We start from the raw sequence: 23609 nt of genomic DNA, 5'->3' as shown, positions 1-23609 counted from the left end.
TTTTGTCTATATATATCTACTAAACGTAATAATTTTATTTTTACTCATTACATTATTGTTCGAAATTCAGCACCTTACACTAACAAAAACATCCAGTCATCATCATAAAGAAACATAACAAAAAAAAGAGTTGCCTTAGGTAAGCAGTTTGATATTAGAAATATCGAATCTGAACAAGATGCTAAAATATTACAGTGAATACTGCCATTTTTAGAGTGAGATGCACAGCAACCACTCTCTATTGTAACGTTTGAATACCAACCGACCCATCTGATGCGAATTAGACGTATCTACGATGGGGGAAATAGTGGAGTCTGCAACACATGTATAGGTAATTAGCAATGCCTTCCCTTCTATATTGTCGCACTAAATAATCCCAAAGAACCAATTTTACTAAGAAATGATAAAACCCGTTATTTGATGTCCTGCGGCATGCTCTTCCGGGGTCATACGTTCCGAATAGCTTCAACACCACCATCTCAGTAAAGTTCACTCACCCCAGAAACCCAGAGGTCGCTGAAATTAACGCAAAATTCTCGTAACGCCGCCATCTTAGCCTGTGTCTAACATATCCTCTCACCACAGAACAAACGATTGGTTTCGCCGTCATTTGTCCTCATTCATCCTGTTGTCGTCGTTGGTAATGGTGTTGATAGTGGGGCAATCCAGGCAAAAAAAAAAAGAAGCTTGTTTTGAAGGGAAGGTCTGCAAACGACGTCGCATATATGCTAGGACACTCACGTACTCCATCAACTATCCTTGTCTATGTATCCAGGTGATGATAGTGGGGAAGTGAGTACAGTAAGATGGACTCTCGAACTGTTTGTTGGTATGGTTTATGATTCTGGTTGGTTCTCGTACTTGATACGGTGCTTTCTGAGCATTGTTGATGGGTGAAAAAAATAAATAAATAAAAATAGAGAGACATTTTCTTTTTTTTTTACCAGCAACGAATCGATCGCCCTTACCAAACACGTAATAAATCTTATATAATAAGTGAAATTCTTTAGGAAAACAGTTTTATGAACAATGTAAAGAAGATTAGGTAAAGAATGAACTTAAATCTTAGTAATTCATAATCAAGAATCAAGAATATATATATATACTTTATACTTTGTACGCACTATGAGTGACAAATTGTTTAGATTAATTGCTGCTTACCAACAATACGACTGGGGTAAAATTGGTTCCAAGTCTGCTGTTGCCCAATACTCTACCCTTTCTGATCCTACTGTCAAGATTGATGAAACTAAACCATATGCCGAATTGTGGATGGGTACTCACTTGAAGGCTCCATCTAAGAACGCTGATTCTAATGAATTGTTGAACAATATTATTGCTAAGAACCCAGAGGAAACCCTAGGTAATGATATCATCAACAAATTCCATGCTAAAAATGAATTACCTTTCTTATTCAAAGTTCTATCTATTGAAAAAGTGTTATCTATCCAAGCTCATCCAGATAAGGCTCTTGGTAAGATCTTACATGCTCAGGATCCAAAGAATTATCCAGATGCTAACCATAAGCCAGAAATGGCCATTGCCGTTACTGATTTCGAAGGGTTCTGTGGTTTCAAACCATTAGGCGAAATTGCCGACGAATTGAAACGTATCCCAGAACTAAGAAATGTTGTTGGTGACGAAACTGCTGACCAATTCATTAAGAACTTTAAGGAAAACGTCACTGTTGGTAGTGCAGATGATCAAGCTAACAGAAAACTTCTACAATCCGTCTTTAGTAAAGTCATGAATGCCCCTGAGGATCAAATAGTACAAAATGCTCGTGCATTGATCCAAAGAGCTCATGACAGTCCAGCCGATTTCAACAAGGCCGACTTACCAGATTTATTAATCAGATTGAACAAACAATTCCCTGATGACATTGGCCTATTCTGTGGTGGTCTATTGTTGAACCACTGTAGACTAAACGCCGGTGAAGGTCTTTTCCTAAGAGCTAAGGACCCACACGCTTATATTAGCGGTGATATCATTGAATGTATGGCTGCTTCTGACAACGTTGTTAGAGCTGGTTTCACTCCAAAATTCAAGGATGTTAAAAACTTGGTTGAAATGTTGACTTACAACTATGGTACTGTCGATGAACAAAAGATGGTCGCCGAAAAGTTCCCAAGATCTAGTGGTAATGGTGAATCTCTTCTATATAACCCACCAATCGAAGAATTTGCTGTCCTAGAGACTACTTTTAAGACTTCTACTGGTAAGAGACACTTCGAGGGTGTTGATGGTCCAAGTGTTCTTATTGTTACTAAGGGTAACGGTAAGATCAGCACAGGTGACGTCAAATTAGATGCTAGCACCGGGTTTGTCTTCTTTGTTGCTGCTAACACTCCAGTCGATTTAGAGACTACAGACAGCACGTTTACTTCTTACAGAGCATTTGTCGAACCAAACTAATATACATGAAAGACACCCCAAAAATAAAACTCTTCTTTGGGACACGTTTATATTTATATAAATTTTCTTATTTATAATGGTAACTGGAAGCAAAATGAGCCTCCTTCTGTCTGTTTTAATTTAATAAAAATACTATCCTTTTAAAAGTATCTATTTATATTTTATATTATTATTATTAGTGTACAAGTAAAAAAGTATGAACTAATATGATAAACATACTATATGCAAATAGGAATATACCTCATTTAATTATCTTCTTCGATGTTGTGGTTCTTTTTCCATATATTCATTCTTTTCTTAATATCACCAACAGATTGTTGATATATATTCAATTTCTTATCGAAAAACATCTTCTTGTAATTGTCACCATATTTCTTGTACAGTCTCTCTAACCAAGCCTCCTCTCTCTCACTTTGAATTCTAACATCTGTGACCTCAGGTCTGGCAGCGTAACGTTCAAGCTCTCTTACAACATCTGTCTTACTTTCTTCCTCTTCTTCAGCTACTTGCTTTCTTAGAACTTCAACATCTTCGTCAATATCAAATTTCTTTAATTTACCATACACAACTTTAACAACATTACCTTCAGAATCACGCTGTATTCTGGCTTCACCTTCTGGGATCTTATTTTCATCAAATCCTTCTTCAGATTCGTCGTTATTGATATCTTGCTCATCTTCGCTGTCATTTTCATCCAACTCATCGTCCTCATCACTACCATCTTCAACAGTAGATGATACTGGAACTTTTTCTTTGATTTCACTGTAATCGACTTCTTGACCACCTGATGGTGCTTGCAATTTCGCCCTCAAACCCAAGTTTTTATAATTCTGTTTCATGGTCATGGAATAATCCCAATTAGCTGCGATAATAGGATTAGATTTGATATTAATCTTTCTTCTCTTATCCTTCACTCTTCTGGTGTTCTTCCCAACGGAAGATCTATTCATCTTTCTCTTTCTAACAGAAACCATTTTGTATTAGTGCTATAACACGGATATCGCAGTTTCTCTGTCTTTGATGTTGTAATTGAATTTGACTTTTGGTTCAGAACTCACAGCAATTATATATGCGTATATATATATAGGTTGGTTGACTTGTTTAATTAACTTGCGATGAGCATTGCAAAGAGAATTATTTCACTCTGAAAATTTATGAAGAAAAAATTTTTTCTTCGATTCACCGATCGAAGACCGAAATAATTATTACTAATATAATGTCGCAGGACCTACAAATGTGTATCAATGGCTTTCATTTCATTTACATCATCAGAAATTTCAATGAACCTTACTTAACCCATATTAGAGAATTTTGAGTATTTCTAGATTCGATAGCAGATATAGATATGATAACTACCTAAAATATAGATTGCAACAGTCTACTAATACAGTAACTTAAAAAATATCTACCGGTTCCTGTTTGCTCGATTATCTATTAACTATCTCCCATTCCAATCTATTACTTGTAAAATATGTCCCTTGAAATAGAACCCCAGCTACTAGAGGGAAATACAGGCATGAAGGTATTTACCTCTATGACACAAGATGAACGTAAACGCATGCAGACAGAGGCAGATGCTCGTTCTATTTTTGTGAGCAACATACACAGAGATATAACCCCTGATAATATAGAAGAACATTTTGGACAATGCGGATCCATAGAGAGAATAACTGTAGTCAGTGATACACATCATAGAGATCTAGCACATGCTTATGTCGAGTTTGATACAGAAGAAAGTATGACAAGAGCTCTTGTTTTAGATAAATCTGAATTTGAAGGCAAAGCTATTACAGTTGCCAAAAAAAGAACAAACATTCATTCTTATAAGAAGCATACAGCAACAAAAAAACAAGTCAAATAAAGAAGCATAAAAAGAATACGATTCAACGTCGTTGTGAGTTCTGATGATATCATTAGAGCATCTTTGATCTATGAATTTCATTTCTTGCTTAATGAAATTCAAGATTGAGAAATTATGTTGTAAAAGTAGAAGGTAAATTATGATAACCAGATTACAGTTTCTGAAAGTCAGGTTCCAGTTATAAAATCTAGGACCATCGTTTAACATTTGAAATGGTCAAGTAATTTATTTGTAACAAAGGAAACACCAAGGCAATCAGAGCGTTATAAGATATCACTCATTTGTGCAGTTTCCAGAATTGATTAATATTTTCTTTAGTATATTACGTAAGTATTGTATAAATTTTCTTATATAAGCAGACTTCGGTAAGATCAGTACAATATTGAAAAATAATTACATAAAGCATTTTGCATTAATCTATATTCAGTGAAGTACAAGGTACAATACATGCAATTCTGGTTAATTGTATACTTGTAAGATAATGATGGATCAGGATAACGAGCGTGATTCTTTTCTTAAAGGAGATTTCGACGATCTGTGTTATTTCTGCCGTACAGGGGATGTCGAAAATGCTGATCGACTGATATCAACCGGAATTAACATTAATCAGGTCGACAAGTTCGACAATTCGCCTCTCTATTTAGCAAGTTTATGTGGTCATATAGAAGTAGTAAAACTTTTGTTGGGAAGAGGTGCCATATGTGATAGAGATAGACATGAGGGGGCGCGTTGCATATATGGTGCCCTTACTGATGCCATTAGGGATATGTTGTATCGTTATGACAATTCAAAAAAATTCGACACGAATCAGCCTTTTGCTGCACATATAACATCTCTATTGAAAGACGAAGAAAGTAGATACGAGATGGGCGATGTAACCATCAAATGTAAAGACCCTGAGATAATGTTTATTGCTCACAAATTTATGATATTCGCTAGGAGTTCTGCTTTGCACAACTCAACACTAAGTGAACTAAATGAAACGTTTTCTGGTTTGTCGAACGACGTCGTTAACATCTTGATAAATTTCATTTATTTGGTTCCGATACTACATGCCATACCATCTGTAGTGTTTCCAGACTTAATTAAGTTGGCAAATTATCTTCAGTTGGACTTGCTATCGGAATTTTTAGATAAAGCTAGACACATGGCAGACCCGGTTGAAAAATCAAACTTGATGATTGGGTATCAGTATAAGTTTACTGAGTTGGCTAGAAGTCAATTAAAGAAATTTGTTCAAGATGATATTATTGATAAACACATAGATATTGGTAAGGAGCCGTGGGATTCTGGCTCAATCCCTGATCCACATATTTGGGCCCCATTTCCAGATATTTATTTAATTGTAGAAAACTATAGTGGCTTACGGAGAATATATCCATGTCATATAGCTATGTTATCAAGAGCTGAATTCTTTAAGGATATAATTAACAAGAAATTCCGTGAGAATAACACATATATGACAGCGAAACAAGCTGTTAGATGTGGCGTAGCAGATTCACATATGTTATTTGCCGAATTGCCAGTTTGTGATTTTGGAGTGGCAGAAGCTGTTATCAATTATCTCTATTATGATAGCTCCGAGTTTGACCCCAAGCATGCATTTGACGTCATAAAATTGGCTGACTATATCATGGCCGATAGATTGAAGAATATTGCTGCCGCTGTGATTACACAATCATCCGAAGATGCACTTTCTCGAAGTGTTTTCGATATCTTACATTTGGGATGGGAAACTGGGGTGGAGAGATTGGAACAATTTTCTGCCAAGTATATAGCACAACATCTAGAAGAATTAACCTCATCCAAAGAATTAAGAAAGGTAATTTTGGAGAGTTCTCAACGTATATCTAACAGAGAGGAGACAGATACCATTGAATTGGTGGCTGATGTACGTTTTTACCTTTTAAGTAAATATGATCTCGAAGCTGATGATCTATCTCTATTGGAGAGTGATGCAGACGACCTAGAATTTTTGCAAAGCTTAGGATTATTGGATTACCAGAAGGATATTAACACATTAAATACAATATTGAACAATTTAAATCTTTCGGTTTAATTAATTTATGACTTTCACCATCCTGATATATATCTGTAATAATCCTATTATATTTTTAACAAACATTCAACATCAATCTATTTTTATTTCTTATGTGAAAAATATATCCGAATTCATTCAAATGCAAAATAGCTAATTACTTACCGAACTTCGGACGGTACCTCTTAGTAGTTTGAGTGAAAAAAAACCAACAGAAAAGGTCGCTATTAATTAACATCTATATTTCTATATAAAATATTATGCTGATACGAATACAACTTCATTCTTTTTAATTCAAACATCACTTTCACATGCATTTATTAGCAACAATACGTATAAACTAAGAGAAGACGCGTCATTAAGAGATGTTTAAAAATTTTATATATTTGTTTTATATTAACGTTTTCATTATTCGGTACGCGTGCACAAGATTAAAAATAAAATTAATTATTAAAAGTAGAAAATATTAAATATTATCATGTGACTTAGCTATATGATAATTTTATATTTGTTAAATGTAAGGGCTTAATTTTTATAGCTTTATACTTTAAGTTCTAATATTTGGAAGTAACATATGTCAATCGAAGATACAATTTCAAGTATGATATTAAGATGTATGTGTTGAAGTGCGTGTATAACCCCAGAAGTGGAATGTGCCTCCCCCCCTACGTTGCATAATTTAAATAAGGATGCAAATACCGTTTAAGAATAATATCAGAGATTTAACCAACTTAGGATTCTCGAAGACATGTAGAGCATAAAAGTTCAAATACTTAGCCACCTTTTATATTTGTAGCGTTCAGCAAACCTACTCCATGTCTCTTTTCTTCAGTTTATCTTTATTTCTAGTTTATGAGAGTGTTCGTTTAATTACGTGCTATATATACAATATTTGTTTCGCTTATTAGTTTACAAAATTGGAGCCGAGCTTCTGAGTACACATTTATATAAATACTATGTACACATAAACAGCATAAGGTAAACTAACTATGCATCCAAAATATACTCGATAGAGAAGTAACCCCAAATGTCAGATTTCAGGATATATATTGGTAGGAATCCGCGTACAATTGTCTTATCTTATAAGGATTATAGTCTTGCTTTCAAGAGATACCAGACCCCACCTGGCCACAAATCACAACAGTATGGCAGACCACCTACAGTTATCATTAATACGATTGCAAAAGAGGAACTTCTAGATAGCAGTAAATATTACGAAGTTACATTTGGAATTTTTAGTGGACTATTGGGTATAGTAACTGTCCACAATTCGGCATACATCGGTGTCATTTCAGGCGTCCAGAATGTAGGCTTTCCTCGATGGACTTTGAGCAACTCACATGTTATTCCTTCAGAAAATATATACAAGGTATTAGATGTTGATTTTTACAGTTTGGACTCAAATGTTTTCGATTCGTGGTATTCAGACAGATCAGAACAGGCGTATGATAGAATGGTGCATGAGCACCCATGTGGCTCACTCAAGAAACTTTTTGGCGATGGGTCTTTTTATTTCTCGAAGGATTTTGATATATCGAATAATGTCAAAAACCATACTATGGTCCATAATTTAGAGTACACAATTGACAACCAAGATTCTATGTTTATTTGGAACACTCCCCTAACGTCAGAGATTGTTACATGGCGAAACAGGCTCCCGGGGGACGAAAGACAGGCCTTTGATAGTTCATCTCTACTAACATTTGTCATTAGAGGCTTTTGTAAAACTATATTGATTGAGGATTCTCTTAATACATCATCAATTACTCTTATATCCAGAATATCTACAGAGAGTAAACAGCATTGTTTAAGTGCAGATGGTCTGAGTGAGGATGGTAAAGTGTCCAACTTTGTTGAGACAGAGATTGTTGTTACTACTACGAACTTTATTTTTTCATATACCCAAATATGTGCCAATATTCCATTATACTGGGAATCTGTTGATAAGCAAATATTATATGGTCGTAAGGTGAAGATAACGAAGGACGCAGTCCATATGCAAACGGCATTTGATCGACATTTCGATAACTTGGAATCAAAGTATGGTATTATTACAATTGTAAATATTGTTAAACCAAGAAGTGAAACGCAAGAATCATTAGGAAGTGTATATAAGGAGTGTGCAGATAAAAGGGGTATCAAGATGACAAATCTAGAATGCGGTTCAAGCACACTTTCGAAAACCCCACACAAGTTGTTATACCTCCTAAAAGAGGACTTATTTGAGTTAGGTGCATTTGCGTACGATATTGAAAGAGGTGTGTACTTTGGGAAACAGACAGGTGTTTTAAGGATCAGTGCATTTGACTCCGTTGAGAAGCAGATGCTCGTAGAAAAGATTGTTAGTAAAGATATTATTGAACTAGCCACAAAAGAACTTAATAAATTTGATCTTACCTCCTCTTTTGTCGAGACCCACGATAAATTATGGTCTGAGAACGCTTTTTGGATGGAACAGATTTTTTCGAAGAATTCGAAGAATCCAAGCAAATATCTTAAGATTTATTCCTTGTTGTTTGAATCTAAAATGAAACTGTATGATCCATTACATTTTTACATCTCTCGTTATTTAAAACAATTAAAGACCAACTTTACTTATGAGCGAAGTATAAGTATTTTCTGTGGAACGTTTAATATAAGTGGTAAAACTTCAAAGGATAGCATCGATGAATGGATTTTCCCCGATAATTCAGGTATTGTCGGGATGGCAGATGCCTATATTATTGGTTTTGAGGAAGTTGTTGACCTTACTCCTGGTCAAATGTTGTCAACTGATCCATATGCGAAGAGATATTGGGAACAGCGTGTACTGACGTTGATCAATGGTAAAAGTGATCAAAAGTATGCCACTGTCTGGAGCAGTCAGCTTGGTGGTGTTTTATTGATGTTTTTTGTAAAAGATTCGGACTACTCTAAAATCAAACATATTGAAGCTGATGTAAAGAAGACTGGATTTGGTGGTATGGCATCAAACAAAGGTGCAGTAGCTATCAGTTTTAGATACAATGCGACGAGTTTTTGTATAGTGGCTTCACATCTTGCGGCTGGGCTAGAAAATGTTGAACAACGACATAATGATTATAAGACCATTTTCAAGAATATTCGTTTTGCTAGAGGTCAACGAATTAAAGATCATGATGCTGTTATTTGGATGGGGGACTTTAATTATAGAATTTTAATGAATAACGAAGATGTGAGACACTTGATCTCGTTAGAAGATTATTCTAGTCTTTTTGAAAAGGATCAATTAAATCAACAAATGATATCTGGTGAGTCCTTCCCTTATTTCCATGAAATGCCTATAACATTTCCACCGACTTATAAATTTGATCCTGGAACCAAGACTTATGATACTAGTGAAAAGATGAGAATTCCAGCTTGGACAGATAGAATATTGAGTAAAGGTGAAATTTTGACTCAATTAAGTTATGGGTATGCAGAAAACGTTATGTTTTCTGATCATAGGCCTGTGTATGCGACATTTGAAGCTACTATTACTGTTGTGGATGAGGAAAAGAAAGAGTCTTTATTTTCCAAGATATACGATAAGGTGACAAGAAAATTAGCTGCATTAGATGAAGATGAAAAAGAGGCATTCCTTAATGGTAGGGATATATTTATTGAAGGTATGGATAAGGAGAGTCTGGTACCGAAATCGATATTATCTTCAAGCCAGGTATCAGATCGGGTGAGAAGTAAGAAACTACCGCCACCAAGTTCTGAAGCAAAAAAATGGTGGATTGGTAATGGTAAACAAGTTAAAGTTGAGTTAGAAGTTGATCCGGGGAAATATATGATAAATCCTAATAGAGATCCAAATCCATTTAGAGACAGTGGTGGCCAGCGATTATTTGTGCCAAGACAATAACATTTCTTATATAAAAACGTTTCATATTTTAATTTTAATTTGTTATTTTCGTGTATCTTCTGTAATTGTATTTTGCATCTGTTATATATGTAAATATAAACAAAAAAAGAAAAAAGATGAAGAAAAGGTATCATTTATTATTATTATTATTAGTATTATTATTATTAGTATTATTATTATTACTATTATTATTATGTTACATTATATGATAGAAAGAGTTTTGTCTATGTTCTATATTTCTTTGGATGGATTAACTTTCTCATTATTGTAATTATCGGCTACCTTATCAGTAACCTTGTCGGTTTCTGATTGTTCGAGTTGCTCTAACAAACGATCCAGTTCTCTCTCTACCAGATCTAGCTTGTTTTCCATTGAATCTGCAGTTTGTTCACCTTTTTGTAATAGTTTGAGCATATCAGTCATACTTTTAGCATCAAATTCTTCATTCTGTTCAGCATCCAGGGACATTGTTATAATAAATTTCGGAAGCCCTATAGAAATATTAATATAGAAACATATATGTTAATATAATTTCTACTCGTAGATAAAGTTATGAGTAATTAATATCTATGCTCAAGACATCAGGTTTAAAGAAACGACAGCATCAGTTTCGTTCGACATTTCTTTGATATGAATGTATTAACTAGAGCTCATCTCTCATCTAACCTTTCAGAATTTCTTAGAAATTCGTTAGTGTGGAAATGCTCTCGTCATAGTCGGTAAATTTGTGGCTGCCGCGTAGAACGATTTTTTTACCGCAAAAAAAAATACAAACGAGAGGGTAATCTTCTCAAAGAGAGAATTTTGTTTCGTTGAGGGGAGTGCACCAATGAATACATACATATATATAAAACTATTGCGTCTGAAATGCTTGGTGAGCACCTGCTACCAAACTACATAGCGAATTGTAGACACTGCTTTTGGATTCACCTCTTCTTATAAACATGTTAGCATATATCCTGCTGTTGATCATTCATTGGCATCTCTTTTCTTTGTGCTTTTCTCCATCTTCAAGAATGGGAACAACTTTCAAAGAATTTTGGGATATCGGGGTCATAACTTTCTCTAAATCTACAACATAACCGATATCATCTTATTATCCTATTATCTTATTATCTTAGTTTTCTTTTGTATGATGTAAGGAGTTCTTAAGTTATAACATTCCTTATATTCGTTAAATGAATAAAAAAAAATCATTCATATGGCGCAGTTTTACCTAGATAGATCGCGTTTTTCTCTCTTGATGTGAAATTATAAGCTTTCTTCGCGTATTGGAATTTTTAATGATGTAATACATAACAGAAATACTGATACATTGAATAAAATATGTTCAAGAGAATGGATTTAAATATAATTGGCTAGTAACTGAGTTCTCAATCTTTATTTGCCATCTAAAATAAAGCAACTATACAAATATTAGTGAGGGAGAGTGAATATTCAGCAGGATGAGTTCAAGGTATGTTTGAAGGTGTTATACATGAACCTTTTTTATTTTTAGTCTTCCAGTGATGTAGTGTTCTACATTTCCATTTTTCACATTTCTTTTTTACTAACATTGTTTCATACAACATAAGATTGTTGGATTATTTCAAATCAGACAAACACAGGATAGTTTATATCAACGAGATAATGCAAGAACACAGTTATTTGGTACGATAGTGGATCGAAAACCTGGTATGAATGACGATAATCCTGTCTCTCCATATGTCAAAAATACAAAATTTGATTATGATGAAAATACACTGTTACAGTTAGAATCTCAAAGTGATGAACAAATGGGACAAATGGGTAAGAGAATTCAAGCTTTGAAATCGTTATCATTAAGGATGGGTGATGAAATTAAAAATGGTAATCATTCTTTAAACGATTTAGGCTCTACTTTCGAAAATACAAAAGTAAAATTAAAAGATACTTTTGGAAATATGATGGACATGGCTAAGCGGTCCAGGATCAGTATTAAGACGTGGCTTCTTATATTTTCCTTGGTGGGAGTCATGTTCTTCTGGGTCTGGATCACATAATAGTTATTAATCTTACTATAGTTTATTTGTTCATTATTCCATTTAAATTTTATTTTACCTACGAACACTCATTATCATATATATGTATGTATATTATAGAATTCATCTCATCATATCTATTACCAAATAAACATCTAATAATAGAAAAAACCCTTCCATATTATCCTGAAGTAATATTAATATTATTTTTGTTGCTGGTACATAATTTAAAAATACATTTAATCTTGAAGCACTTCTTTCCCTAACAAACCGATTGTATCCCTTTTGTTTCTATATAACTTTCTAGTTCTGTATTTTCTGTAAAGCTTCTTTGATCTCGTCACGATTAGGAAACATAGAACCACAACAATTAAATACAACATACGTGTTGGTGATAATGAAGTCATCTTTGTCGTGCGTTTAATTGTGACAATCATAGACATGAATTCTGGTGTAATAACGCTTGTTCTTCCAGGTAATGAAACAGACAGAAAAATGTCTCTTAAACTAGATGGGGAATCACTATTAATAACATTGCCAGATGAATCAAATTGGAAGACCCTTCCATCAGTTCTGTCGATGATAAGAATCTCACCTGCCTTCAGAGGTCCCTTCAGAATAGGTGTCCTTATCCATGACATGGTTTCATCATATTTGTCAATGTCGTAATATGCAAGAGATAATCGTAAATTATTGACATGATCGACGTCTAATAATGTAGCGTCAACAATTTTATCAGGTTTAGCGCTTTTATTACGTAGGTGCTGAATATATTCTTTCTTTTCTCTGCGTTCTGCTATTACATTTTCATACATTTCTTCTAATCTTTCATGTTCATATTCGTAACCAGCAACATTAATATTTCTTAAGTAACCTGAACTAGATTTGATAAAATTTGGGTCAGACGTATTAGCAATCAGTAATATAATTGTACTAAAGACATCTCTATCTAGTTCCATAAAATTGCGGAAATTCGAAGGTGTCATTTCTGAGAAGAGTGGTTTTGCAAAAAGCTTGACCCATGACATGATTAGTTCTGGGTTTCTAGTTTCTGTAGTTGAGTAGCCTGGAAAAACTTGAGAAGTAGTATCGCCGTCTCTAAATATGAAAAAAGTTGGCATCTGAGTAATTGAATTTAAAACTAAACTGTTTTCATTTAAAGTCAATGGTTCGGCATCCTTATCATTGTTTTTGATAATCGAGTACATATTATTGTAACCTGTCCTCGTCACATCAACGATGGATTCGTTGATTTTGTATAGATAAACATTAGGTAAAGCTTGTAATGGTTCGATAAGATGTTCCAAGACATCTAAGTCTTCAGGAACGACAGTTCGGGAATCATATGAAAACACAAGATGAATCTTTTGGTCGTTAATATTTTCTTTATTAGAGTCACCGAAATCGATATCTTGTTGCATAATTTTTAGAATATCTGCTTTTGAGATATCGGGGGCATTATTGTTATGGGTTAAACGAAGTGCAAAATCTTCGTACACTTTCGTATATATTTCAAAATCATCATCAGGGAAAACAAACAGATTGTTAGATTGCTTATTTGGTAATATTAAAGCTACACGTGGTTCTCTTTCCCTGGAATCATTATCTATTGGTACTAACTTCTCAAACCCAAGTTCGTTACAAAGAACTGGAGAGTCGACACAATTAACATGACCAGATTTAATGTTGCCTTCCATTAATTGCGTTGAAAGTAGTCTCCATACTCTTTGGAATGGTGTGCAATGTGCACAGTCTACAAATTCGCCATAATCATCTGTATTATCCATTGCCTTCGTTGGCCAGAATGAAACAAGGTAAGGAGCATCTCCTGTCCCGGCTAATAACTTTATGATTTCATTATCTGATAGTCTTACACTAGTAGATCTTAGATTTGCTTCCGCAAAGTTATCTGGATTAAGTGCCTCTTTCCTAGCAAACTCGATGAAACTCTCTACAGTCCTCTTACCGGTCTCTGGGTAATTCTTAATTGCACCTTCTGGTCCATAAAGCCTTATAGTTGGGTAGTATTCTATACTCTCAGCGTTACAAAGATCACCACTTGCAATACAATCAACTCTTGAAAAGGTTAGGTTTAGATTACCATATTCTGTATCAAACTTCTTCCATGTTTTTTGCCAAACAGGTTCTAGATGTTTACAATGGGGACAGTAAGGACTGAAAAAATCGACAACATGAAGACCTTTAGATATTTCTTTTGAAAAATCTGCCCCTGGGATAGGATCAGGAAATTCTATTTCCTCCTGGGTATTAGTATCAGGATTTGAACTTGAATGGACAAGTTGATGGAACAGCACCAACCACGTCAAAAGTGTAAATGTTAACCGACCTAGCATTATAGATAGTTTTCAGATCTGGTTCATACGGTGCTTCAGAAAGTTTCAAGAGAGAGTGCATGCCGAAAGAAGGAGTTTTTTATATTTTGTTTGAAGTAATTCACAGCTCTTTATCTTTCCACCCTTGCATGGAATTATGGATGTCGGACAAACCTCTCGTGCTGTCAAAGTTTGATTATTCTAAATTACTTACGAAAGCGAATTTAATGAAAATGCGACCAAAATTTAATGACAGGTATATACATTCGAGGTTATATAGATGTAGATATAAAATTGAGATAAAAATGGTCAGTTCTGGGATATCTTGACCAAAGTCTATGTATAATAATTTTATCGTTAATGCTTTTCTTCAGTTAAAAAATAAGTAAATAAGAAGATTTGATATGTTTTTTGGTGTGTGTTTGTTTTGAATATATGGATCGGGATAATTTTGATAATGATAATAATGAATACGAATATTAATAAATATGTGTAGGAACAAGGAAAGATGAGGGGAACAGGTATATAAACCTAAAATTGATATGCGATTAAGATTTCCCAAAATAATGTCTAAAATATTCGAAAGAGACTAATGTCACAGCAGATGCAGGAACTGTTCTAAGTAAATTCGCTGTAAATCCAGAATAAAAAGCCATAAAACCTTCATTTCTATAAGTAGTTTTTATCATTGGGATCAATTTATGTTGAATCCTTGCGGGCAGGTTTGATTTCAATTGCATTCTCGTTCGAAGGATTTCATGTGGATATGTTATCAACGAGGCAATCATCTTTGAAAAGGATGATGCCATGATTAATCTTTTGATATTTATTGTTTGTTGCAATGATCCATCGTCATTATATTTCACTGAATAGCATTGCATTCTGGTCTTCAATTTTTCGTAGACTGGGAAATGAATGGCAACATGAAATAATCCTAACAAAGAAGGAACTAACCCAGAATATAGTGTCCGAATACCTTCCTGTTTGGATATCTTAATAAAAGCATCCAAAGTACCTTTATAATGAGTGATATTCTCACCCATATTAGTTTGTAACATTAGTCTTGTCTTTACTACCCATATAGGATTTGTTAATATTGTCGATGCTGCACCTGCTGTAATTGCAGAACATGAATTAGTGACAAATACCCATGATGGGAATAAAACTGAGTAATATTCCTTTGCAGGTTCATACACTGAAAAATAAATTGTCCAAGTTGGAAAATAGCCCAGAATGATTGGTACTAGCCCTTTATACAGACCTCGCACCCCTTCGTCTCTGACAATGGTAGACATTGTACCAATTACTCCCCTGTAGTAAAGATTTTCACTGGACTGTAACCCTTGAGCTTGAAGTCTTGTCTTGGCAACATCCAGCGGACAGACGATTATGCCTGATATAAACCCAGAAAGTGCACCACATAACGCTGTCAACTTTGCATCATTGAGAGGAATTTTCACATCCATCTTATTTTGACTGCTTGATATTACAAGTTCTAAATTGTTTTGAATATCTCCAGGGCATTTGCTTTCGATATTCCTACCAGTTACAGTCTCATTATATATCAATTGTTTATCCATATCGTTAGTCCTACTATTCGTCACAGATTTATCACCTCTCGGAGTTGAATCATCTTGTGACATTACTTTTAAAACATCTACCCGATAAGAAAACCAGTTAAAATCTATCGCTATATCCTTGGTGATACGTCAACTGATAACAAGAAGTTGTAAACCAAATAATAAGAGTAAGTGTCTGTTCCTTAAAAGTTTCTCTCAAATAAGAGAGAATGAACTGATAAATAGAGAAATGTGTCTGTTTCTGTTCTGTCTTGTTTTTTCCTCGGGCTTACAAAATCTTTCGTTTTTCATTATTTTTTTTTCCCAGAAGGAATTTTTTTGGAGAGTGGAAAGTTCTAAATCTTGAAGAAAAACTGTAGACAGGTATGGCAGACACGTCGAACCAAAGTTAGAATATATTACTAGAAGGTGGGTCCCAAACAGGTTATAAGTAGTATGATAATTATGTATGTTATAGTTATGAGGCTTGGGTAAGTTTGTTAGTTGTATTCATCATATAAAATTATATATAATAATTGACATTTATTTCATCGCGTCTGTCCTATCAAAGTCGTCAGTTTTGTCATTTTGAAGATCAAAACATTAAAATTCTTAGTTTGTAAGCAAATATATAAATAAAATCCTAGCCAAAATGATTTTATTTGATATGAAATGAAGACTATTCAAACAGGACAAAACTCTCATTGACGAATTATTGAAAAGTTAATTAAATAAATATATCTAGATATAATATTACAAATGTAGAGTAAGAATGCATATGTTTGAGATGATACTACTTTAATGAAACAACCAAGTCTATGATAGACATCAATTCAAAATAAAAGATGTTGGGAAAATAATAGATACATGCAACAGTGGGAAACATCACCTGTGAAACACCCACTAATTTCATTTATTTATATCCTCATTTCAATAATTATTGCAACAGGTCCTGCTTGTTACAATTTCTATTTACTCTTGTTGCCAAATGTGAAACGCAAAAATGTGCATACAATTTTACATTGACCAACTCTTTCGAAGTTGAGGTCGTATGAAGAGCATAAATTCAGAACAATATCAAAAAAGTATTTCTTTCAGAACAATTGATTTGGACGGTCTATAATTGAAAAATAACAAAGCAATAGTCAGTATTCATGAAAATTCGATTTTCAACTTTAAATATCGAATGAGGCCTTTAAAAACATTAACATCCTTAACAAAATTGTACAGAGAGAAACAGAATCAATTAGAGGAAACACTTTGTTTTTTCTGTTGCATTAAAAGTTATCAACCAAACATCTTTAAATACCAGAAGATATTAAAGACCGAACCAGTTTTATCAAATTACCTTGTATATATTAAGACTCGTCTTGCAACAGTTAATCATCATTGAGTGAGAAAAACACACAATTGTATGTTATTAGTACAATACAACAACACCTAAAAAATTGTCATTTTTATAATATTTTTAAATTATTTCATGAGATCGTCTAATTCATCTCTAATAAATAAAATTTCAAAAAACTTCATAAAACAGTTTTCAAAATAAAAATATGAAGAGAAAACGAAACGTGCAAATCCTTATTCATTCAAAAAAATAAAAATTAATAGCTATTTACTCGTAAACGAAAATCATCATATTTTTCTTATTATTTTTTAATTTTTTTCTTGTGTTCTCTCAACGTCTTTTCCAACGCATCAAAAACCATTGTTCTCCTCTAAACCCAAAAAAGCTTAAAAAAATAAGAGTTAAACTTTGCTCGAGATTTTATTTTAAAACAAAAAATAAAATAAACAGTAAATGTGATTAGCAGTTAAAATAGAATAACCTTAATTACGATTCTGCTAAACATATGGACCACCTGGATGCCGCTGTTGCTGTTGTTGTCGCTGATTTCTATGAAATGAGGAAGATGCAATTGATGAAGGAACAGCATTGTTAGTTGTATTGATCGCTTTATGAGTCAATGGAACCAATGGCGATTCATAAGGTGAATCTGTCACTGTTTGACCTGTCAAAGTATTATTCAAGCGAGCAGTAGTTATAACAGGTATATTCATTGGATCTGCTCGATTGTTCGTATTATTAGTGCTGGTATTACTATTATCAGCTAAATAACTATTTCTAAGCTTTTCACTGTTTACGTCATTATTACCATAAATGGTTTCATTATTTGGTAAGACGGGTCCTTGTCCATAGTACGTCGGATAACCTTGAACATGGTTAGTTGTTAATGGTGGATAAAACTGCTGAGTATGGATATTATTTTCATTATTTGCAGAAGGAACGAGGTTTATCGGATACGGCTGCTGCTGCTGCTGCTGCTGCTGCTGAGAATGGTCCATATTTTGTTGGTACATGCCGTTGTTATTTATATTTACATTACCGTCATTGTTGCTATTGTTGCTATTATTGGTATTATTATTATGATGATTGATGTTGTTGTCATTATTGTTATTTGAATGATTTGAATTATTGTTATTATTGTTATTATTAACATTATTTACGTCAGATGCAATTTGTTGATTTAAGGATATTGGAAATTTTTGAATATGTGAGACACCCATTGATGGTGGTATAGCTGCATAGTAAACTTGATAAGGATTATTTACCATCATTCTATTTTGACCAATTTGCTGCTGTTGACCATAAGGCATTGGGTATAAAGTGTTTGGATTTGGCATTCCTGGAGGAAATGCCAACCTGACGTTACTATTATTGTCAGAACCGCCACTATTATTAGTATTAATATTATTACTGGAATTATTATTGATTGGAGTATTATTACCATTAGTATTATTGTTGCTATTATTATTTTGAGGGTTCCACATTTGAGTCTGAGGCGCGCCATATAATTGTTGATGATAAGTAGGATTCTGGTTTGTTGGAACGCTAATCTCTTCAGATATTGGTTTTCTTTCATTAATATATGGATATATTTGTTGATTATTTGTACTACTTGGGATAGTTGAACCATTTATAGCACCTAAATTACTACTATCTAAAGCTTGAATCAATTCTTTGCTTGGTTTAATATCATTAAAGAATGGTGATTCTGAAGGACGTTTCAATCTATGGAAATTAATATCATCTTCCAAATAATATGACACGATATGGAAATGTTGTTGAACTTTTTCCTTATCATTTGTTTGTAATTTCATTGAAATTGTCTTTTTGACAAACCCAGTATATTTTGAAAATTGTTGAATAGGATAATTTGATTGAGGATATGGATTACCATTACCACTCACCAAAGATTGAGTCTGCGGATGTTGCTGTTGAGACTGTGTCTGTGGAATCATTTGATGAGGATGACGATTGATATGAGATGATTGTGGAAACATTGATGTGTTGTTATAACTTCTATCCAGTTCTTTATAAATCAAAAACTTCCCAGAAATCCTTGATGGTGACCAAGTAATCCCATCCGTCCATCTTTTAATTCCAGAGACTTCTTCAATAAAGACAAAAATATTACCTGAAATAATCAAGTATGGTCTTTCGATCTCATAGGGTCTACGTGGAACATGGTTTAGTCGAGAATCTAAAACTGCTTGGAATATGAGAAGAGCGTCCAGTTCATTCTGAATATAACCTCTAAAAGTTGGTTCAATATCCATGATGATATAATATTTTTAAAAAAAAACAGCAGAGTTCTTTTTTCAAATATTATATTTCTTTTGGAAACACTAAATATATTAAAATAAGAGATCTAGGTTTTTCGCCGAAATTAGATCTAAAAGATTATATTTAATCAAAGGTAAATTTCCTGTTTTTTGTCGAAATTGAGAGATTGTCTAAAACAATAGGTTAAAATCGGTAAGCTCAAAGAAAAGACGAGAAAAAAAATTGTACAACGAAAAAAAGACAGATGAAAAAATAAAAAAGAAAGTAAGATATAATAGATATGAATATAACAATAAAAGAGAATGTAATTAATGAGATTTCAGGAATGATATAAAATCTCTATTCAAAATGTGGAAAAAACACAAACTTTCTTTCTTTCTTATAAACTATGAGAATTAGATTAAAATAATGGGAACAAACAAAACAATAATAAATATAATAACAGTAATACTGTTGATGATATGATGGTGCTATGATAATCACAAAATTTTGTTTGAATCTGTTTTATAATATAATGATAAAACAATCAATCTATGTTTGGTTATTATTATATTAATAACCAAAAAAATTAGAAAATAGGGGAGAGATTCAACAGATCACTAAGAAAAAACACACACAACAATAGTGAAATCTTCCTTTCTCTTCCTATTAAACTTTTTGTTGTTTTTGTTTGATCGATCTCTTTTCTAAAACAATTAAAAAAACAAAAGATCAATATATGAATGAATGGATGGGTGGGTTATATGATCTTTTTCTTAATATAGAAAAGGATGATAAAAACTCTTTTCTTTGCAGGTTCAGTTTTTAGTCAAGAAAATTAAAAAGGACTAAAATTTATTATTTTTTTTGTTAAAAAAAAAAAGGAAGAAGTAATTGATAATACAATACCTCTATTGCACCTATATATATAAAGAATAATAAGGAAGGGAAAGTTAGTTTTTGTTTTCTTTCTTTTGATAGACGATCTCAACTGATAGAGAACATAAAATGGAAAAATAGAAAGAAATAAAGAAAAAAAAGAAAAATAATAATACAAAAATAAAGGAATAATCGAATCACACAGAAGCCTTATTATTCCAACAGAAACTTTTTTTAGTTTTTAGTTTATGATATTATTTTGCAGTAAAGTAAGAGACACCAGTAAGATTTAGCTGCAGAGAAGTCTAATTAATAAGATGAATAACTCAAATTATTATTGAATTTATTTTATTACGACGACAGAAAAGGACCGACTAAAAGATAAAAAAGTAAAAGTATTGAAAAAAGAGAGTTTTCAAAATTAAGAGGCTGGGACCTGATTTGCTTGAGGGGTTTAGTAAAACTCATCCATTTAAAACAACGACAACAACAACAGCAGCATAAAATTATCATAGTAAATTTCACAACTTTGTCTTGTTACTTACATATTTTTATTTGAACCTGGGGATGGATGTGGAAGTATACTAGAAGCAGTACAGAAAAAACGAAACAAAATAAAGAAACGAAAATTTTTCATAATTTTGGGTTTTTGGGTTTGGGTTTTAAACTAAGTAAAACTACTCCACTTAAATTCATATTAAATTATTAATATTCTTGTTATATATTTCTTTTTTGTTGACTCGTTGTTCTCTCTTGCATTTACTTATAACGTTTAAGTATGTAAACCCCTGAGGTACAAGAGAACATTTATACTATTTTCTTTTCTTTATTCTGTAAAGTACATACATATTATATCAGGGAATCTTCTATTCTTTAATCTCTGAAAAAGAAGAAGAACAAGGGAATTAAATTTAAATTAATCAAACAAAAAAAGAACGCAATAAATAGGTTTTTGTTTTTATTTTTGTTGTTGAAGTAAGGATGCACTTGTATCAAAACAGTACAGGTTCTCTTCTTGTAGTTGTAGTTGCAGTAGTTTGTGGGTCGAAGATAATCTGCAATTATAATATCAAAATTTTCAAAATTTTGATTGAAGCTCCACAGAAAGCGTCGCTTACATAACAAACTTTCATTCTTTCAGAAGTGCCCCAAAAAAGGAGGAAAAAAGAAACGAGGGAAGGGAGAATTTCCACGGAACCCACGTCACTTTCACTGTGAACAACAAGTTCTCTTTCTTTCTATTTGTAGAGATTGCCAAACTCACAACAAGGACCAACAAGCAAACTACTTAAACTTCTTTCTTTCTGCTACTGTCCATCTTTAGTACACTGTAGGTTGTAAACTATGAACCGTGTGCGTGTCTGTAAGTAGGCGTGGGAATAAGGTGACGGCATAATGACCATCGTACTTCTTGTTTACGATCCCCTTTCATATCTGGCCAAGAGTAATAAACTAAAGATTTTGGGATAAAAAAGCAGGTGAGGATCATGGATGGATCACACAGAGAGATATACATGCACCACTTTTTAAACATTTAGTTGTAATTACTTTAATAATAATGAGGACGATGATGATGCAAGAGCATATAGAATTTGAAGAATTCAGTGCATAAAAAAATACCCAAAAAAGAGATCCCTTCAGCTTAGTTCTCTCGTTATTTTCACGTCCCTCCCCCCACCCTCTCTCTCTCGTATGACGATGTATTGATCCTTGTTTTTTTATTTTATTTTTTCATTTCTGAATGAAAAAATCCACTACTACTTCAACTAAGAGAAGAAGGTGAAAAATACACATATAATATAATAAACAACGGAATATAACAATAATTTATATTTATTTATTAGTAATGTTATCATTCTTACCCGTTTTTCACACACTTAAACTTTAATTATGTAATATTGCAGCACGAAAATGTGAGTAGAAAGAGAATAAAATGTTCTGAATTTTTTCGTCGATAATAGAGTTTTTACTGACTCTTCTTAGCATTTAAATATAGATATAGTTATATACCTATATATTGTATAGTATTTTATATTTAATTGTTTTGTTTTCGCAGCAGAGAGACGACGGATCTTGTTGGGCTCGCGTTAAGGAAAATTTTACAGTGCAGAGAGAAGCATAGAAGAGATTATTGCAATTATCGTTCAGTGAACTTGCAGATATATATATATTAATATTAATATCAAGTTATTATGAAGGAGATAATAAGCAAGAACAACAAGCAAGTAAATAAGATCATAAAAATAGAAAAGAAATAATGAATGAAATACTGACTCCTACGATTGGGGATGAAGAGATCCCAAAGTTAGTCGAAAAAATTTCATTATTACCTTTAGTAGACCTATTATCATTAAAGAAAAGAATCGAATTACAACTGACAAAAGATATATCTTACCTAGAGTCTCAAGGAATTGATATGAATTCAAAATTGGTCACTGAAGATGGATTCCCAAGACAAGACGTAGATGATTTGGTTAAAGTTACATTGACGAGAACAGATATTATCCAACGTAGAAATGATCTTACAGCGGTGATCAACAGATCCCACGTTCTCTTAGAAAAACAATTATCTAAAGAAAACAATGCACAACAAGAAAAGAACAATGCTAATAACCGTTCTACCCAATTTATTAATCATATCCCATTTGCTATCTTTGAAGAAGTCAATAATAATGGACCTATAGGTCAAAGTGGTATTCAAAATGGAGATACTTTAATATCGTTTGGATCGGTAAATGTAATTAATGGTGGATTACAGGGACTATCAAAGGAAGTCTGCTTGGGGAAGACAATACCAATTAATGTTAAAAGAGATGGAATTTCACTAACATTTAGTGTAACTCCGAATAACCAATGGGGTGGTCGTGGTTTACTTGGGTGTAAACTAACAAAATTATAAATATAATATACGTAAAAAATAAAAAAAGTTTAAATCGTTCCTTTAACTTAGTGAAGAGAACTACCATTGTTCTTTTCAATATTTTCTGGCTTGTTGAGGAAGAGAGAGATCACTGGAAATAATTTCCTACTGGGGGAAGTTTTCTATTTT

The 23609-nt window shown here is 33.0% G+C and overlaps 10 protein-coding genes across 10 annotated transcripts; 6 read left to right on the top strand and 4 right to left on the bottom strand.

Annotated features, from left to right (window-relative positions):
- Positions 1-1125: 1125 nt before the first annotated feature.
- On the top strand, positions 1126-2415 carry PMI40 (mannose-6-phosphate isomerase PMI40; the record flags this gene model as incomplete). The annotated part of the gene is made up of 1 exon (XM_041552301.1): positions 1126-2415. One exon carries the CDS (start codon positions 1126-1128, stop codon positions 2413-2415), a length of 1290 nt encoding a protein of 429 aa, XP_041408235.1.
- Positions 2416-2660: 245 nt separating this feature from the next.
- Positions 2661-3389, bottom strand: NOP16 (Nop16p; the record flags this gene model as incomplete). The annotated part of the gene is made up of 1 exon (XM_041552300.1): positions 2661-3389. One exon carries the CDS (start codon positions 3387-3389, stop codon positions 2661-2663), a length of 729 nt encoding a protein of 242 aa, XP_041408234.1.
- Positions 3390-3886: 497 nt separating this feature from the next.
- On the top strand, positions 3887-4276 carry SGN1 (Sgn1p; the record flags this gene model as incomplete). Its single annotated transcript, XM_041552299.1, has 1 exon — positions 3887-4276. The coding sequence occupies one exon, from the start codon at positions 3887-3889 to the stop codon at positions 4274-4276; it is 390 nt and encodes a 129-aa protein (XP_041408233.1).
- A 484-nt stretch (positions 4277-4760) lies between these two features.
- On the top strand, positions 4761-6335 carry KABA2_09S03542 (uncharacterized protein; the record flags this gene model as incomplete). Its single annotated transcript, XM_041552298.1, has 1 exon — positions 4761-6335. One exon carries the CDS (start codon positions 4761-4763, stop codon positions 6333-6335), a length of 1575 nt encoding a protein of 524 aa, XP_041408232.1.
- A 1006-nt stretch (positions 6336-7341) lies between these two features.
- On the top strand, positions 7342-10182 carry INP51 (phosphoinositide 5-phosphatase INP51; the record flags this gene model as incomplete). The annotated part of the gene is made up of 1 exon (XM_041552297.1): positions 7342-10182. The coding sequence occupies one exon, from the start codon at positions 7342-7344 to the stop codon at positions 10180-10182; it is 2841 nt and encodes a 946-aa protein (XP_041408231.1).
- A 1445-nt stretch (positions 10183-11627) lies between these two features.
- BET1 (Bet1p) lies at positions 11628-12203 on the top strand (the record flags this gene model as incomplete). The annotated part of the gene is made up of 2 exons (XM_041552296.1): positions 11628-11638; positions 11795-12203. The coding sequence occupies 2 exons, from the start codon at positions 11628-11630 to the stop codon at positions 12201-12203; spliced, it is 420 nt and encodes a 139-aa protein (XP_041408230.1).
- A 218-nt stretch (positions 12204-12421) lies between these two features.
- Positions 12422-14536, bottom strand: EPS1 (protein disulfide isomerase EPS1; the record flags this gene model as incomplete). Its single annotated transcript, XM_041552295.1, has 1 exon — positions 12422-14536. The coding sequence occupies one exon, from the start codon at positions 14534-14536 to the stop codon at positions 12422-12424; it is 2115 nt and encodes a 704-aa protein (XP_041408229.1).
- A 527-nt stretch (positions 14537-15063) lies between these two features.
- On the bottom strand, positions 15064-16158 carry KABA2_09S03454 (NAD+ transporter; the record flags this gene model as incomplete). Its single annotated transcript, XM_041552294.1, has 1 exon — positions 15064-16158. The coding sequence occupies one exon, from the start codon at positions 16156-16158 to the stop codon at positions 15064-15066; it is 1095 nt and encodes a 364-aa protein (XP_041408228.1).
- A 1761-nt stretch (positions 16159-17919) lies between these two features.
- On the bottom strand, positions 17920-19695 carry KABA2_09S03432 (Gti1/Pac2 family protein; the record flags this gene model as incomplete). Its single annotated transcript, XM_041552293.1, has 1 exon — positions 17920-19695. The coding sequence occupies one exon, from the start codon at positions 19693-19695 to the stop codon at positions 17920-17922; it is 1776 nt and encodes a 591-aa protein (XP_041408227.1).
- Positions 19696-22817: 3122 nt separating this feature from the next.
- On the top strand, positions 22818-23459 carry NAS2 (Nas2p; the record flags this gene model as incomplete). Its single annotated transcript, XM_041552292.1, has 1 exon — positions 22818-23459. One exon carries the CDS (start codon positions 22818-22820, stop codon positions 23457-23459), a length of 642 nt encoding a protein of 213 aa, XP_041408226.1.
- Positions 23460-23609: the final 150 nt, after the last annotated feature.

This window comes from Maudiozyma barnettii (assembly GCF_903064755.1).
Source record: "Maudiozyma barnettii strain CLIB 1767 genome assembly, contig: KABA2_09, whole genome shotgun sequence".
In the NCBI taxonomy this organism is placed as follows: domain Eukaryota; kingdom Fungi; phylum Ascomycota; class Saccharomycetes; order Saccharomycetales; family Saccharomycetaceae; genus Maudiozyma; species Maudiozyma barnettii.
The sequence above is the reverse complement of the archived record's forward strand: the minus strand, read 5'-3'. Positions and strand labels throughout refer to the sequence as shown.